The sequence below is a fragment of the Coregonus lavaretus genome, assembly GCF_964263955.1.
Source record: "Coregonus lavaretus genome assembly, contig: HAP1_SCAFFOLD_8239, whole genome shotgun sequence".
Classification (NCBI taxonomy): Eukaryota; Metazoa; Chordata; class Actinopteri; order Salmoniformes; family Salmonidae; genus Coregonus; species Coregonus lavaretus.
This window is the reverse complement of record NW_028165422.1, coordinates 2054-19716: the sequence shown is the minus strand read 5'-3', so window position 1 is coordinate 19716 and position 17663 is coordinate 2054. Positions and strand designations below refer to the sequence as shown.

At 43.6% G+C, this 17663-nt stretch overlaps 1 protein-coding gene across 1 annotated transcript; it reads right to left on the bottom strand.

The window, feature by feature from the left end:
• Positions 1-1080: 1080 nt before the first annotated feature.
• LOC311115883 (multidrug resistance-associated protein 1-like) lies at positions 1081-17295 on the bottom strand (the record flags this gene model as incomplete). Its single annotated transcript, XM_084191008.1, has 14 exons — positions 17188-17295; positions 13991-14167; positions 13014-13157; positions 12157-12294; positions 11599-11724; positions 8003-8064; positions 7082-7213; positions 6686-6913; positions 5619-5796; positions 4829-4990; positions 4142-4234; positions 2166-2231; positions 1676-1813; positions 1081-1244 (listed from the first exon to the last, which is right to left on the bottom strand). Coding segments are annotated over exons 1-14 (1856 nt in total), but the record flags the coding sequence as incomplete, so codon positions are not given.
• Positions 17296-17663: the final 368 nt, after the last annotated feature.

Below are 17663 nucleotides of genomic sequence, written 5' to 3'. Positions count from 1 at the left end.
ATTGGTGGCTAACTAAATACTTTTTTCCCCCACTGTATATCATTCCATTACTATCAATACTATATTGGACATGATGACTACATATCATTCCATTACTATTAATACTATATTGGACATGATGACTATATATATCATTCCATTACTATCAATACTATATTGGACATGGTTTGTAATGATCCTATGATGACAATGATCAACTTCGGTTGATGGATTCATTCATTATTGACCAACTGATTGATTGACAGATTAATTAATTGGCCAATTGAATGACAGATTGACTAATTGATGTATTGATTGATATACCATACTGACCTGCACCACGAGGCTGAATGAATGATTGATCAATATGTTGCCCCAGGTCACCAGCAGCATGGTACAGCTCTGTGTGCTATGGTCTGTAGAGCATATGAATCTCTGTGTGTGTGTGTGTGTGTGTGTGTGTGTCATAGGCTGGCCAATTCTGATATTCTGCCCAATTATTGGCAAGAGCTGATCTGATTGGTCAAAAGACGAATTAGCTAAAAAAAAAAAATCAGAATTGGTCTGCGTGTGTAAACGCAGCCATAGAGTGATCTGCAGTACAGCCCCATGTAGAGTACCTGGTCCAAACTGCTGATGACCATATTACATTTACATTTTTGTCATTTAGTAGACACTCTTATCCAGAGCGACTTACAGTTAGTGAGTGCATAAATTTTTTTCATACTGGCCCCCCGTGGGAATCTAACCCACAACCCTGGCGTTGCAAGTGCCATGCTCTACCAACTGAGCTATACGGGGCCCATCATGCAGACCGTGATAATACACAGCAACTAGCCATTGTCACCTCTCCTTCTGCTACATGTTCATTAATTAATCAACTACACGGAATCTGATTGGTTGGTGTTAATTGGTTAATTGGTTAGTCGACTAACTGTTTACTTAATTAATACATTGTATGATTGATTGATTGATTGATTGAGCGACTGGTAGATTGATTGATTTATAGATTAATACAGTGACTGATTTGATTAAATTGCATATTGATTGATTTGTAGAATGATTATTTTATTGATTGATTGATTGATTTGCTGTCCAGACCTGATCAGCACACCTACCTGGACCATGCTGCTGATGACCATAGGCAGCATGTTGAGGGGGAAACGCAGGATGTTGAACAGAGCCAGAGACACAAACGCCTTCTGAGCATCCAGCACGTTCCTCTCATCTATCATCACATACACTGTGAATGTAGACAGTGCCACCTGGGGGATGGGAGGGGAAATACATGTTATATATCATAATATAACTATATATAATATCATCACATACACTGAACGTAGACTGCGCCACCTGGGGGATGGGAGGGGAAAGACATGTTATATATCATCATCACATTCACTGAGGGGAGGGTAGAGACAATTATTTTTATTTTATTTTTTTCAGACGCTCTTATCCAGAGCGACTTACAGTTAGTGAGTGCATACATTTTTCATACTGGCCCCCCATGGGAATCGAACCCACAACCCTGGCGTTGCAAGCGCCATGCTCTACCAACTGAGCTACAGGAGGGCTACCAAAGACAATGTTAAATATATTTATGTCAGTAAGATGGGACACAGGTGGACCAAGTGCCCGTGTAAGAGTGAGTGTGCGTGAGTGTGCGTGTGTGTGTCTACAGGTCTCTCTAACTCACCAGAAAGGGAGCACAGACCCAGGTAAAGGTGGATATTGCCCCCAGGTAAGCAGCCTTCTTGAGGACACGTAGCTCGCTCTCTCTGATGGCTGACACCTTGTCTTTGAAGGCCAGCTCCCACGCATACAGCTTCAACACCTTTAGGTTCAGGTTCAGGTTTAAGTTCAGGTTTAGGTTCAAGTTCAGGTTTATTAAAAACACCTCGGTACATATTCAGAAATATTGATAAAATGTGATGGCATAGAATCAAGACCTGGGTTTCAAATACTTGAAAAGTGATTGTGTCTGTCTGAGCTTATCTGGCTTAATAAACCCCAAACTGCAAACCCTGCCAATCTGGCACTCCAGGCAGGCTAGAGGAAATGCTCAAAGAATTGGAATCTGAAGTATTTGACCCCAACCCTGACATGCAGAAACATACATAAAATGTGATACAAATTCAAACAGTATATAAACCTTAGGTCAAAAGATATGTGATGTGATAAGATACCTTGATGCCGTTGAGAACCTCATTCATCAGCTTGATGCGGTTGTCTTTACTCTTCATCTGAGCTACCTGGTGATCACAAATCTCTATTACACCTCTATTACACCTCTATTACACCTCTATTACACCTCTATTACACCTCTATTACATGTCTACTACACGTCTATCACACTTATTTTACATATAAAAATACAAAATAAAATATGGCACTAAGACCACAGCAGAAGTTTGGGAACCACTCAGTTAAATCAGGGGCAGCCAGAGGGAAAGTGTGTGTGTGTGTGTGTGTAAGAAAGGGAAGAGGAGTATAAAATGTAATGTAGAATAAGGGGTCAGAGTGATACCTGGTATGTTGTGAATAAGGGGTCAGAGTGATACCTGGTATGTTGTGAATAAGGGGTCAGAGTGATACCTGGTATGTTGTGAATAAGGGGTCAGAGTGATACCTGGTATGTTGTGAATAAGGGGTCAGAGTGATACCTGGTATGTTGTGAATAAGGGGTCAGAGTGATACCTGGTATGTTGTGAATAAGGGGTCAGAGTGATACCTGGTATGTTGTGAATAAGGGGTCAGAGTGATACCTGGTGTGTTGTGAATAAGGGGTCAGAGTGATACCTGGTATGTTGTGAATAAGGGGTCAGAGTGATACCTGGTATGTTGTGAATAAGGGGTCAGAGTGATACCTGGTATGTTGTGAATAAGGGGTCAGAATGATACCTGGTATGTTGTGAATAAAGGGTCAGAGTGATACCTGGTATGTTGTGAATAAAGGGTCAGAGTGATACCTGGTATGTTGTGAATAAGGGGTCAGAGTGATACCTGGTGTATTATGAATAAGGGGTCAGAGTGATACCTGGTATGTTATGAATAAGGGGTTAGAGTGATACCTGGTATGTTATGAATAAGGGGTCAGAGTGATACCTGGTATGTTATGAATAAGGCTCAGAGTGATAACTGGTATATTATGAATAAGGGGTCAGAGTGATACCTGGTATGTTGTGAATAAGGGGTCAGAGTGATACCTGGTATATTATGAATAAGGGGTCAGAGTGATACCTGGTATATTATGAATAAGGGGTCAGAGTGATACCTGGTATATTATGAATAAGGGGTCAGAGTGATACCTGGTATGTTGTGAATAAGGGGTCAGAATGATACCTGTTATATTATGAATAAAGGGTCAGAGTGATACCTGGTATATTATGAATAAGGGGTCAGAGTGATACCTGGTATATTATTAATAAGGGGTCAGAGTGATACATGGTATATTATGAATAATAATAATAATAATAATATGCCATTTAGCAGACGCTTTTATCCAAAGCGACTTACAGTCATGTGTGCATACATTTTTACGTATGGGTGGTCCCGAAGATCGAACCCACTACCCTGGCGTTACAAGCGCCATGCTCTACCAATTGAGCTACAGAGGACCACATATATTATGAATAAGGGGTTAGAGTGATACCTGGTATATTATGAATAAGGGGTCAGAGTGATACCTGGTATATTATGAATAAGGGGTCATGGTGATACCTGGTATATTATGAATAAGGGGTCAGAGTGATACCTGGTATATTATGAATAAGGGGTCAGAGTGATACCTGGTATGTTGTGAATAAGGGGTCAGAATGATACCTGGTATATTATGAATAAAGGGTCAGAATGATACCTGGTATATTATGAATAAGGGGTCAGAGTGATACCTGGTATGTTATGAATAAGGGGTCAGAGTGATAGCTGGTATATTATGAATAAGGGGTCAGAGTGATACCTGGTATATTATGAATAAGGGGTCAGAGTGATACCTGGTATATTATGAATAAGGGGTCAGAGTGATACCTGGTATATTATGAATAAGGGGTCAGAGTGATACCTGGTATGTTATGAATAAGGGGTCAGAGTGATTCCTGCTATATTATGAATAAGGGGTCAGAATGACACCTGGTATATTATGAATAAGGGGTCATAGTGATACCTGGTATGTTTTGGTCTTCATGGCGATCACACCGTTGATTGGCACCATCAGAACCATTACAGCCACGCCAGCCAGCACCGACGGACCCAGGTTCTACACAGGACATGACATCACAAACCATTGAGAACTTGTTAAGATAACAACAGTCTCTGGTTCGTATGTAACAGAGTTGGATTCAGAACCTCACTCCTTAGCTTGAAATGTGTCTACTAGCGCCATCAAACTGCTATCCAGATCACTCCCTGTCAGTAACAAGTACAGGATGTACAGAGCCAGTATGACCTCTTGGTTTATTTAAAGATCTTTGGTGCGTAACTGCCACAGGAAGTTCAGTGCCAGTATGACCTCTTGGTTTATTTAAAGATCTTTGGTGCGTAACTGCCACAGGAAGTTCAGTGCCAGTATGACCTCATGGTTTATTAAAGATCTTTGGTGCGTACCTGCCACAGGAAGTACAGGGCCAGTATAACCTCTTGGTTTATTAAAGATCTTCGGTGCATACCTGCCACAGGAAGTACAGGGCCAGTATAACCTCTTGGTTTATTAAAGATCTTTGGTGCGTACCTGCCACAGGAAGTACAGGGCCAGTATAACCTCTTGGTTTATTAAAGATTGTTGGTGCGTACCTGCCACAGGAAGTACAGTGCCAGTTTACCTCTTGGTTTATTATATATCTTTGGTGTGTACCTGCCACAGGAAGTACAGGGCCAGTATGACCTGTAGAGGAGCAGACCAGATCATGTTGATGTAGGTGATGAGGTCCATGAAGCGCTGGGCGTCGACCGACATCAGGTTGACGATCTCTCCCACTGTAGACGTACGCCGCGCTGCGTTACTGATCACCAGAGCCTGGGAGAGAGCAGGGTTTAGAGGATAAAAGGTCAGACAGGGGTTAAGTGTCAATGAAGGGTCTACAAAAGTCAGCTCAATCGATCATCGGCAGAATATTGATTGATTGATTAGTACACCTACCATCAGTAGACAGCCCCTACTATAGCGGTGCGGAGCCTCATGCCAAATTAACTCTCAATCAATCACTGATCAAATCAATCAATCACTGATCAAATCTGTCAATCACTGATCAAATCTGTCAATCACTGATCAAATATGTCAATCACTGATCAAATATGTCAATCACTGATCAAATCAATCAATCACTGATCACATCTTTCAATCACTGATCAAATCAATAAATCATTGATCAAATCAATCAATCACTGATCAAATATGTAAATCACTGATACAATATGTAAATCACTGATTAAATCAATCAATCACTGATCACATCTGTCAATCACTGATCAAATCAATCAATCACTGATCAAATCAATCAATCACTGATAAAATATGTCAATCACTGATAAAATATGTCAATCACTGATCAAATCAATCAATCACTGATCAAATCTGTCAATCACTGATCAAATATGTCAATCACTGATCAAATCAATCAATCAATCAGCAGAATATTGATTACCTTCCTGTAGACAGCTCCTACTATAGCAGTGCGTAGCCTCATTCCCGTGACGAAGCAGACATGGAAGTACTTCTGCAGGATGAGGGTCTGGAAGCAGGTACAGACGAACAACAGCGCGGTGTAGAAGTAGCCCTGCCAAGAGGGGGCGCTAGAGTCGTTCACAAACCGGATCAGCAACCTGAGGGGAGAGAGGTCAGGGGTCAAAAGTCAACGATACAGCCAGAGAGACGATGCTAGAGGTCAAATGTCAGTAAGTAGGGACGGCAAGAGAGAGACACAAAAAGGCTCCATTCAAGGGTTCTTCTGAAGTAGTCTGAAACAATAGGACAGTTTGGGGACATCAGAAAACTCACATTTCTAATCATTTTAAGAGCACATGAAAACAGGTCAGAAATCTCTACAGCCTGAAATGACAAGAGAGAAAAAGAGGACTAGTGTTGCACGTTGTACCGAAACTACAGTACTTTTTTGATATTATATCTTGAAAAACAGTCCGGTATTAGAATTACTTACTTTCGGTTCTTCTATCAAATATGTTGCACATTTGGAAATCAACTAAATGTTTTGAACTTATTAGAGAAAAATATAGTTTCTTGTAAGACATGAACAGAATGTATCAGTGGTTCGTATTCCCTGCAACTTTCTGAAGAGGCAACGGCACAGGAATGTCCGTCTGAGTGTGTGGTCCGCGTATTGTCTACCACTTTGTGTAGCCTGGCAGAATCATGATTATTTCCAACAACCCAGTGGGCATTTGTTTTGCAAACTCCATCACGTGTGCTACAGAAACACTGCTAACCTAACTACACTAGGTGCCTGCGCACTTAACCTCGTCCCCAGGCTCGGATTGCTGGCGCATAGAGCCTGGTAACACTGTGGAACTTGAAAAGGATGTGGTTTTAATCAAGGCGGGAGAGGGAAACCACTAGAAGAGAAGAGAAACACCCACAACTACCCCCCACTAGAAGAGAGGAGAGGAGAGGAGAGGAGAGGAGAGGAGAGGAGAGGAGAGGAGAGGAGAGGAGAGGAGAGGAGAGGAGAGGACCAGACAAGAGCATCTCACCTACCTGAGTATCTCAGGCCCCACAAACATGAGAATGTCCTGGATGATCTTGTAGAGTGAAGAGATGAGGAAGTAGGGTCCGAAGGTGAGACAGAGGGCCCAGAACAGAGAGGGTTCTCTAGTCTTCTGGTGGGTCTTGATAATCAGGATCTCTGACTCCTCTATGGGGACACCCTCCTTCCTCTCTCCCCGAGGAGCCTTCTTAGGGGAGTACAGAGTCTTCTCCTCCGGTCTGGGAGAAAGGAAGGGAGGGGGAAGAGAAGGTGTTATTTAGCTCGTTTTCGTTCTTTGAACAACGTTTTGCTACGGTGTGGCCTAATGAACATGACCTTTTGACCTTGGCTGAGTGCAAACGTGCCAGGATGTACAAGTACTCATGTGCCTGGTGGGTTCTCCTGACCTTTTGACCTTTAGGCACTCGTTGTTCCAGCGTCGTACGAGCTGAGGGACGACCCTCTGGGAGCGGTCCTCTGAGTTCAGACACCACAGATCCTTCTGTTCTAACGGACGCTTATAACCTGTTACTATCATACTGGAGGAGAGGGGGAGGAGGGGGCGGAGGAGAGGAGGAGGAGAGGGGGAGGAGAGGAGGGAGAGGAGAGGGGAGAGAGGAGAGGGGGAGGAGAGGAGAGGGGGGGGGGAGAGGGGGAGGAGAGGGGGGAGAGGAGAGGAGAGGGGGGGAGGAGAGGGGGGAGAGGAGAGGGGAGGAGGAGGAGAGGGGGGAGAGGAGAGGGGGAGGAGAGGGGAGAGAGGAGAGGGGGAGGAGAGGGGGAGAGGAGAGGGGGAGGAGAGGGGAGGAGAGGAGAGGGGGAGAGGAGAGGGGGAGGGGTGGGGAGAGGAGAGGGGGGGAGGAGAGGGGGGAGAGGAGAGGGGGGGAGAGGAGAGGGGGAGGAGAGGAGAGGGGGGAGGAGAGGGGAGAGGAGAGGGGAGAGGAGAGGGGGAGGAGAGGGGGGAGAAGAGGAGGGAGAGGATAGGGGGGAGAGGAGAGGGAGAGGAAGATAGAAAGAGAGAGAGAGAGGGGAGCAAGAGAGATGACGGAAGGAAACTGTCAGCACTAACAGTTCCTGTTGAAACAGAAACACATGCCCGCTGTTTCCAGAGGGGGATACTACAACACAGAGTTAATGACTTAACCAGCTAACTTCGATAAACAACCAGAAATAACTATAGATTTTCTAGTTAATTAAGAAAGCTAAACTTAGATGTGTTTTTGGTTGTTGAGTCAATTAGACAATGCCAAAAGTTATTTTAAAATACTTAGGCAAGTTTTAATGTATTTGATTTTCTACACCAAAATGTGTCTAACAGGTTCCCTGCTCACCCAGTGATCCACCAGAAGCTGATTCTGGACAGAAAGGAAGCTCCGATCTCAGGACAGGGATTCTGCACCGGCAGGAGATGGAACACACAGTTAGAAACACACACACACACCCACACCACACACGGACGGACGGACACACACAAACAAATACAGGCACACACGCGCACCCTTTCTAACTTTCTCTAAACAGTCAACATGTAACATCCACATCTGTGTGTTTTCACCCAACCAGTTACACTGATGTCATATTGATTACTAAACCATGTCCAACCAGTTATACTGACGTCATATTGATTACTAAACCATGTCCAACCAGTTATACTGATGTCATATTGATTACTAAACCATGTCCAACCAGTTATACTGACGTCATATTGATTACTAGACCATGTCCAACCAGTTATACTGATGTCATATTGATTACTAAACCATGTCCAACCAGTGATACTGAAGTCATATTGATTACTAGACCATGTCCAACCAGTGATACTGAAGTCATATTGATTACTAGACCATGTCCAACCAGTTATACTGATGTCATATTGATTACTAGACCATGTCCAACCAGCTATACTGATGTCATATTGATTACTAAACCATGTCCAACCAGTTATACTGACATCATATTGATTACTAGATGATGTTTGATTGATCTGTTAGGTGACTGTTTACACAGACACAGTATATGTTGTTATTGATTTCTGGACTATGTCTGACCAGTGGTGGGATTAGTAGTGGACTATGTCTGACCAGTGGTTGGATCAGTACTGTACTATGTCTGACTCGATTAGTTACTTGTAAAGTAATACATTACATATTGTTTTGTGCGTGCAGGAAACTGTGGGTAGCATTTTTTTGTTACTTGTATAACTTTATGAGCTGGAATGTCTGTCCTGAAAATAGTTTATGTCAGAGACTGTATACAATTTTTGCAATGTGTTCGATAGCATTTAGCTAGCATTCACTGTGGGATTTTACATGTACTTGCTAACCTTCGGATTACAGAGGCTCAGCGGGGTTTGGAAATAGCGCCTCTTGTGTTCAGTGCCGGTATTACCGAATATCCCAGGATGGCACAAAGTCGGTGTGAAGGAAAATCTAGTTCCCTCCCAAGCCTAACGGCAACCATCGAAATCAATAATTCCATGTCTCCTCCTTTGGCTTGATAGCACATAAGTTGTCGCAATTGATCATCAACAACACCGCAGCCATTTGCCAGTGCATTGATCATGAAAGTGAAAGCCTGTCTCTATACAATGCCTTATGATACTGTATCATCTATATGAAGAGGCATAATGCCTTATGATACTGTATCATCTATATGAAGAGGCCTTATGATACTGTTTCATCTATATGAAGAGGCCTTATGATACTGTATCATCTAAATGAAGAGGCCTCATGATACTGTATCATCTATATGAAGAGGCCTTATGATACTGTATCATCTATATGAAGATGCCTTATGATACTGTGTAATCTATATGAAGAGGCCTTAGGAACTGTATCATCTATATGAAGAGGCCTTATGATACTGTATCATATAAATGAAGAGGCATAATGCCTTATGATACTGTATCATCTACAGTGAGGGAAAAAAGTATTTGATCCCCTGCTGATTTTGTACGTTTGCCCACTGACAAAGAAATGATCCGTTTATAATTTTAATGGTAGGTTTATTTGAACAGTGAGAGACAGAATAACAACAAAAAAATCCTGAAAAACGCATGTCAAAAATGTTATAAATTGATTTGCATTTTAATGAGGGAAATAAGTATTTGACCCCTCTGCAAAACATGACTTAGTACTTGGTGGCAAAACCCTTGTTGCCACCAAAAAAACCTTGTTTCTTGTAGTTGGCCGCCAGGTTTGCACACATCTCAGGAGGGATTTTGTCCCACTCCTCTTTGCAGATCTTCTCCAAGTCAATAAGGTTTCGAGGCTGACGTTTGGCAACTCGAACCTTCAGCTCCTTCCACAGATTTTCTATGGGATTAAGGTCTGGAGACTGGCTACTGTATCATCTATATGAAGAGGCCTTATGATACTGTATCATCTATATGAAGAGGCCTTATGATACTGTATCATCTATATGAAGAGGCCTTATGATACTGTATCATCTATATGAAGAGGCCTTATGATACTGTATCATCTATATGAAGAGGCCTTATGATACTGTATCATCTATATGAAGAGGCCTTATGATACTGTATCATCTATATGAAGAGGCCTTATGATACTGTATCATCTATATGAAGAGGCCTTATGATACTGTATCATCTATATGAAGAGGCCTTATGATACTGTATCATCTATATGAAGAGGCCTTATGATACTGTATCATCTAAATGAAGAGGCATACAACATTAGGAGTAGAAGACAAGGCTATTTGATTAATCGTTTCTTGATCATGGATCGTTTGTGGAAATTCATTTCAGAGGGTCTGCTGTCAGAAGTTCCCTCGAGGTGAGAAAGTGACACTAATGAAAAGTAAAGGTAGGAATAGATTGTTTTCTAATAGAAAAATCCCTTTAGCCTACACTGATGTGTCATCCTACACTGATGTGTCATCCTACACTGATGTGTCATCCTACACTGATGTGTCATCCTACACTGATGTGTCATCCTACACTGATGTGTCATCCTATACAGATGTGTCATCCTATACTGATGTGTCATCCTATACTGATGTGTCATCCTATACTGATGTGTCATCCTACACTGATGTGTCATCCTATGAAATGGATGTTATGTTACACAGTCTAATATAAACTAAATTTCTGTACAGATTTATTTTCATTCTAAATCTTTCTCTCCAGCCGCCAGTGCGACCACAGCATAGAGACGGTCAGCTAGACGGTGAAGCCCTCTATGGGCTGTTCTATCACAGGAGAGATCAATAGCAAAGATCAGAGGTGCGCACTCTATCCATTTTTATGGACCGCTGTCATGACATTTCTCCAAACAGCCTTTCTCCACTCGCTCAAGAATTATTGAGGAAACAAGTTGAGATCGGATCGTAGAAATACCACGCGTGTTACTAGAAAAAGTTACTGGAATAATATTCCAATATTTGAACACAGTAACTCGTAATATTATTTAATTACTCATAAAAGTAATATAACAGTGAAAGACGTTACCCCCAACACTGTGTCTTATACACACACTGTATCTATGTTGTTATTGATCTCTGGACTGTCTGACTGTTAGTTCCATTGTGGGACTGTTAACAGGGAAACCTGTATCCATGTTGTTATTGATCTCTGGACTGTCTGACTGTTAGTTCCATTGTGGGAGTGGAACAATAACACAAGAGAACCAATCCTGGGAACTGGAAAACCTGCGGCTTGCACAATAACACACACAGCTGGCATTCACTTGACACACACATCAAGACCCACACATTTCTCACAGTCACACAACATTTACTGTTTGACACAGCAAGTACTCACACAAGCCCACACACAGCTAAACACACACCCGGCTAAACACACACACAGCATGCAGTGATTTACACAAACACAGTGTGTGGACACACAGAGACATAACAAAAACACCCGGAGAGACAGAGGGCATGGAGAAACAGACTGTGTGCTCACGGTGTCTCTGGACGCCTCTGAGAAGAGAGGAGGCTGGTCTGAGAGGGCTGACAGGAACAGAGAGATTAGCAGTAGAGTGTAGTAGCTGTAGAAAGTTGTGTATCTGAACACACACACCGTCCATGGCTGGGGGGAAACACGTGAAAACACTCCATTAAATAAACCTTATTTCTTCCATATCTTTGTTCCATCAAGTCTAAGACAGTTTTTCTGGCAATGAAAAAAGACTGGACTGATGTGGACAAAAATCCATATCGCGTTAAATTCACAATTTTTTTTGCAATAACTATAAATCAGTGATCATTTACACTAAATAATTTTTTGAGGGAGGTGCTAAAGCTGGGCGATGTGGACATAAAGTCATATTACGAAAAATGTAACTATTTTTCCTCAAAAAATTTTTATGGACAGTTACTTTACATCAACAGCAAGGCTCTAGACATTTGTTTCCAGTGCCAAGTAAGACAACAGATGGTAGCCTACGATTTAAAAAGTATAATGCTATTTCAACCAACATATGTCGGTAATTCTGGGTCTCTCTCGCTCTCTCTCTCTCACCTCGTTGATGGCTTGTATGATCTTGGATCTGAATGTGATGGTAGCACAGAGGACGGCCACCAGCCAGAAGTTGAGCATCACCCCTGAAGACTGGACTCCTTTTAACCTCTCATACTGGGTCAGGAGGGTGGCCAAAAGCTGTGGAGAGAACACACACACACACATTAGAACAACATACACACTAGGACAGACACATACACATAGATCACGTACATCCCCTTCAGATCGGAGACCACTTGTGAGCGCACACACACGTTTAATATTACGCATTTCATCCTCGCCGGAATTGAACCCGCGACCTTGCCGTTGCTAGCGCCCAGCTCTTACCAACACGTATTAATCACGCCCAGGTTTAAATCCCACTATAAAAACCACTCATCCTACTGATTACATTATAGGCGACCGCTCCTCCCAGCTAAGACCCTTACAGGTCGACCGCTCCCCCCAGATAACACCCTTACAGGTCGACCAATCCCCCCAGCTAAGACCCTTACAGGTCGACCGCTCCCCCCAGATAAGACCCTTACAGGTCGACCACTCCCCCCAGATAAGACCCTTACAGGTCGACTGCTCCCCCCAGATAAGACCCTTACAGGTCGACTGCTCCCCCCAGCTAAGGCCCTTACAGGCCAACAGCTCCCCCCCAGATAAGACCCTTACAGGTCGACCGCTCCCCCCAGCTAATACCCTTACAGGTCGACCGCTCCCCTCAGCTAAGACCCTTACAGGTCGACCGCTCCCCCCAGCTAAGACCCTTACAGGTCGACCGCTCCCCCCAGCTAAGACCCTTACAGGCCGACCACTCCCCCCAGCTAAGGCACTTTTGATCCAGAAAAGCCCACAGTGTTGGTTTTTACCATAGTGATGCCGAGCATGGTGGGGCTGACCAGATAAACAGGTGCCTGGGTGGAGGAGGAGGCACTGCTGTCATGTTGGCTTCTTTCCCAGAAAGAGTAGAACACATCTGCCCAGCAGACGACCCACAGGAGAAAACCTACTGCCTGGAGGAGAGGAGAGGGGGAGGTGGGGGAGGTGGAGAAGAATACTTTATTGTGCATTTTATTTTTTTCAGATCATGGAAATTCATATTTTGCTTTAAACCCAACTCCCGGAGAAACACATGCACCTACACACACACACACACACAAAACATCACCGGCCGGCCGCAGGTCAGTGACCCTGGAGCAGCTTAGGGGTCAAGTTGAAGTGCCACAACGGCAGGAGGCATTTACTTTTGCCCAGAGCCTTTCTGACCAGAGCCCTATGGGTGCATGAAATAGGGAATAGTGTGCCATTTGGGATGCAGCTGAAGAAAGAGGAAGGGGAATTGGGATCTTTAGGTCATTTGTGTGAGGATGTTGTCACGTCTGACATTCTCCCACACAGAGAAGCCTGTGTTCTGAAAAGAAAACCCCTGGTTGTTAAGCGAGAGAGAGTGTGTGTGTGTGTGTGTGTGTTAGCTTGCTATATATGTTTCTTTGGGTTAAAACAAACCGTATTGGTCTTATCTCATTGTAAGAACCGCTGAGACAGGCAGAGACAGATAACACATACGCTTACACATACATAAGCATATGGACACGTACACACACCACGCCCCCAGACTCTCCCTGTAAACACACACACCCCACCCCCCCAGTCTCTCCCTGTAAACACACACACACCACCCCTAATGCCCACAACCCCACCCCTACTCCCCATAACCCCACCCCTAATCCCCATAACCCCACCCCTAATCCCCCATAACCCCACCCCTACTCCCCATAAACACACATATCAACCACCTACCTCCATCCCCCCCACCCCCATACCCCTCCCCCCCATCTGGACTCACGGTTTTGGCTCTGTTGAGGTGGGTCATGCATATGTACCCCCGGTCATGGCTTTTGAGGTACAGGAAATAGATTGGGGCACAGAGCCAGAGGTAGAGACAGGGGACCCATACCAGCACTGTGTTCTGAAAGCAGTGGGTCAGGTCTGGGTTCCCCGCGTGCCACGTACGGTTCCAATCCTGGGGGGGGGGGGGGGGGGGGGGTTAAATGACAGATGACTGAGAGACACTACAGCTAATTCAAAATAGCGTTGATAAGGACATGGTGACCAAAGCAGAAAGAGACTGGCAACCAGACAGGGCAGGGTAACAAATGACACCCTATGGGCCCTGGGCAAAAGTAGTTGACTATACAGGGAACAGGGTGCCATTTGGGACGCAGCCTCATACTGCTGTGTTCACACAGTGAATTACGACAGGCCTGTTGTTACTAGGGATATAGAGCCTAATACATTCATAAAACAGGCTAGAGTGAAGTGCATCACTGGCCTACACCTTGTGTGTAAACAGACACTTTTATTCACCTAGTGTGTGTGTGTGTGAATGAGGTGTTTCTAACAAAGCCCACATAAACATTCCTGCCTTGGCAGAAAGGAGGAAGTGGAGGCAGGGTGCCAGGTCTGCCACACACACACCTTCCTCTCTCCTTCCTTTCCTAAGCTTTCCTCATTCTGTCTACTTAGCGTTATCGCTTTCTGCTGTATTGTTCGATAACACTTTACCCAAATCCTGAGTTGATAAGGCGTTCACAACACTGACACTGAAATGACACAACATAATGACACGACAACACTGTCACTGACGTAACACTGACACAACACTGACATGACACAACACAACACTGACATGACACAACACTGACACAACACTGACATAACACTGATGTAACACTGACACAACACTGACATAACACTGATGTAACACTGACACAACACTGATATAACACTGACGTAACACTGACGTAACACTGATGTAACACTGACACAACACTGATGTAACACTGACGTAACACTGATGTAACACTGACACAACACTGACACAACACTGATGTAACACTGACACAACACTGACACAACACTGACGTAACACTGACGTAACACTGATGTAACACTGACACAACACTGACACAACACTGACGTAACACTGACGTAACACTGATGTAACACTGACACAACACTGACACAACACTGACGTAACACTGACACAACACTGATGTAACACTGACACAACACTGACACAACACTGACGTAACACTGACGTAACACTGATGTAACACTGACACAACACTGACACAACACTGACATGACACTGACACAACACTGACGTAACACTGACACAACACTGACACAACACTGACATAACACTGACACAACACTGACACGACACTGACACAACACTGACATGACACAACACTGACAACACTGACGTAACACTGACATGACACTGACACAACACTGACGTAACACTGACATGACACAACACTGACACAACACTGACATAACACTGATGTAACACTGACATAACACTGACGTAACACTGACGTAACACTGATGTAACACTGACACAACACTGACACAACACTGACATGACACTGACACAACACTGACATAACACTGACACAACACTGACACAACACTGACATGACACAACACTGACACAACACTGACATAACACAACACTGACGTAACATGTTATGGCAGCTGTTTTTACCTGAATCCTGAGTCATACTGTGTATGTGTTCAATAACTCTACTGCTTAATCAGTCTGACCATGGTTGCTAAAGGACAAGCAACTCCATGACCAGTTCAGTGATTTTGGAAAGCACTTGTCTCAATACCCCTTGGCTTCAAGGCAAGCCCTCTTACCCCTTTGGAATTTGTTTGGTTCAATAACTGAGCCAGTGAGCAGACAACAAAGCCCTGTAGAATATAGAAGTGTACAATCACACTACCAAGTCTGTCATAACAGGTTTCAAAGGGTTGTGGGACTGGGTGATGATATCGCATGTTATCATAACTAAGGAAGCCATAGACCTTATTGACAGAATGCATGTTATTAGGCCTAACATAGTCTCTGGGAATTCCATACCCAGGGCAACTGCTGGAACATTGTTACATTGTGGAAGGCAAGACAACCGGTCTGCCTAGTGAGACTAGGCCTAACACTAATTAGACATACACCCTGTTATTAACATTTGGGCAAATGGACCTCTAACACTTCTAGCTAAATTCCTTGGGCTATGATGAGCAAAGCCCTGTCTGGCAAGGCCAGCTGACAGTTTACTTATTAGGCAATTTAGCATGTTATGACCGCACATAGATACAATCTATCTGCATGACATTACATTATGTGTCACTTTAAACATATGTAACTCTTCTAGTCTAGTGTCATAACTTGTTTGGTTGTATTACACATACTACATGATTTGACAATAGGTTTGTAGTTTTTTTTGTAGGTTTCTAGCTAGCTAATGTAATAATAATGTCCTCTATGTTGCTGCTACTCGCAGTGGATGTGTGTACATGTTAAAACAAACAAAGTAATATTGGAACAGCTGATAGACTTGCTGTAGCTTTCACAAGCGTTCTTGTGTTGTGGACCTTGCTAGTAAGAGAGGCTTGCCATCATACCTGGGTGTTATGGCTTGAAAGTTACCTAGCTACATTTAATCGAAACACTTTGCTCTATCATCAACAAAGCAGAGGTAGTAGTGTGAGACTCGAATGAAGCTGTTAGACTAGAGTGAGTTTGAGCCAGCAAGCTAGCAGGTTAGCTAGCATAATAGGAATAAATGGTGTTTATCACGGAAAGCTGTTAAACTAGCTAGCCACAACTTCACAATAAAACGATTGTCGGCTTTTATTGATAGTGCATTTCAAAAGGTATATTACTACCACGTTATTTCAACCTCTTTCACACATTACTAATCAAATTAAGCTTAGCTAGTTAGCTAAAGTCAACACATTCCAACCTGCTATCAACCGGCATAACGACGGCCTTGTAACCTAGCTAGCTACTGTTAGCTAACGCTAGTGTTACCAAAGACAGTACAGTATGTGATATTACCATGCTTAGTTCAGGCAGACACCGTCATTACAAGCAAAGCCGCTAATAGCAAGCTGGAAAACAACTGTCGGCGTCAACATTGTAAGCAGCTAAAGACAGCGAGTTGGCTACTCGGTCGCTACAGTGAAACTTACCCAAAACGGGTCGGAACCGTCCGCACTGCAGAACTTGTCCAAACCCATTCGAGGTTGTTCAAGTTCTCCTCTGATAATTTTGGTTAACGGAGCTACCGCTTTGCTTTGGTTTCATAAGCACACTTCTGTTGGTCCTCCTGTAAACGAGGTAGAAGGTTACCGCTAGGGGACGCTATAACTCAATCTGTGACAGTGCGCTTAACTGTAGTGTGTGTGTGTGGATGTCATTTGTTATTTTATTATGTGGGGGGGCCACCGGTGGTGTGCATGCAGGACTATTTAAAACCTTTAGAATAACGTGCGAATGGCACACTTTTCTCTATGGGCCCTGGTCAAAAGTAGTGCACTATATAGGGAATAAGGGGATGTAGCTCAGTTGGTAGAGCATGGTGTTTGCAACGCCAGGGTTGTGGGTTCGTTTCCCACGGGGGGCCAGTATGAAAAAAAAAAAAGGAAAAAAAAATTGATAAAAAAAT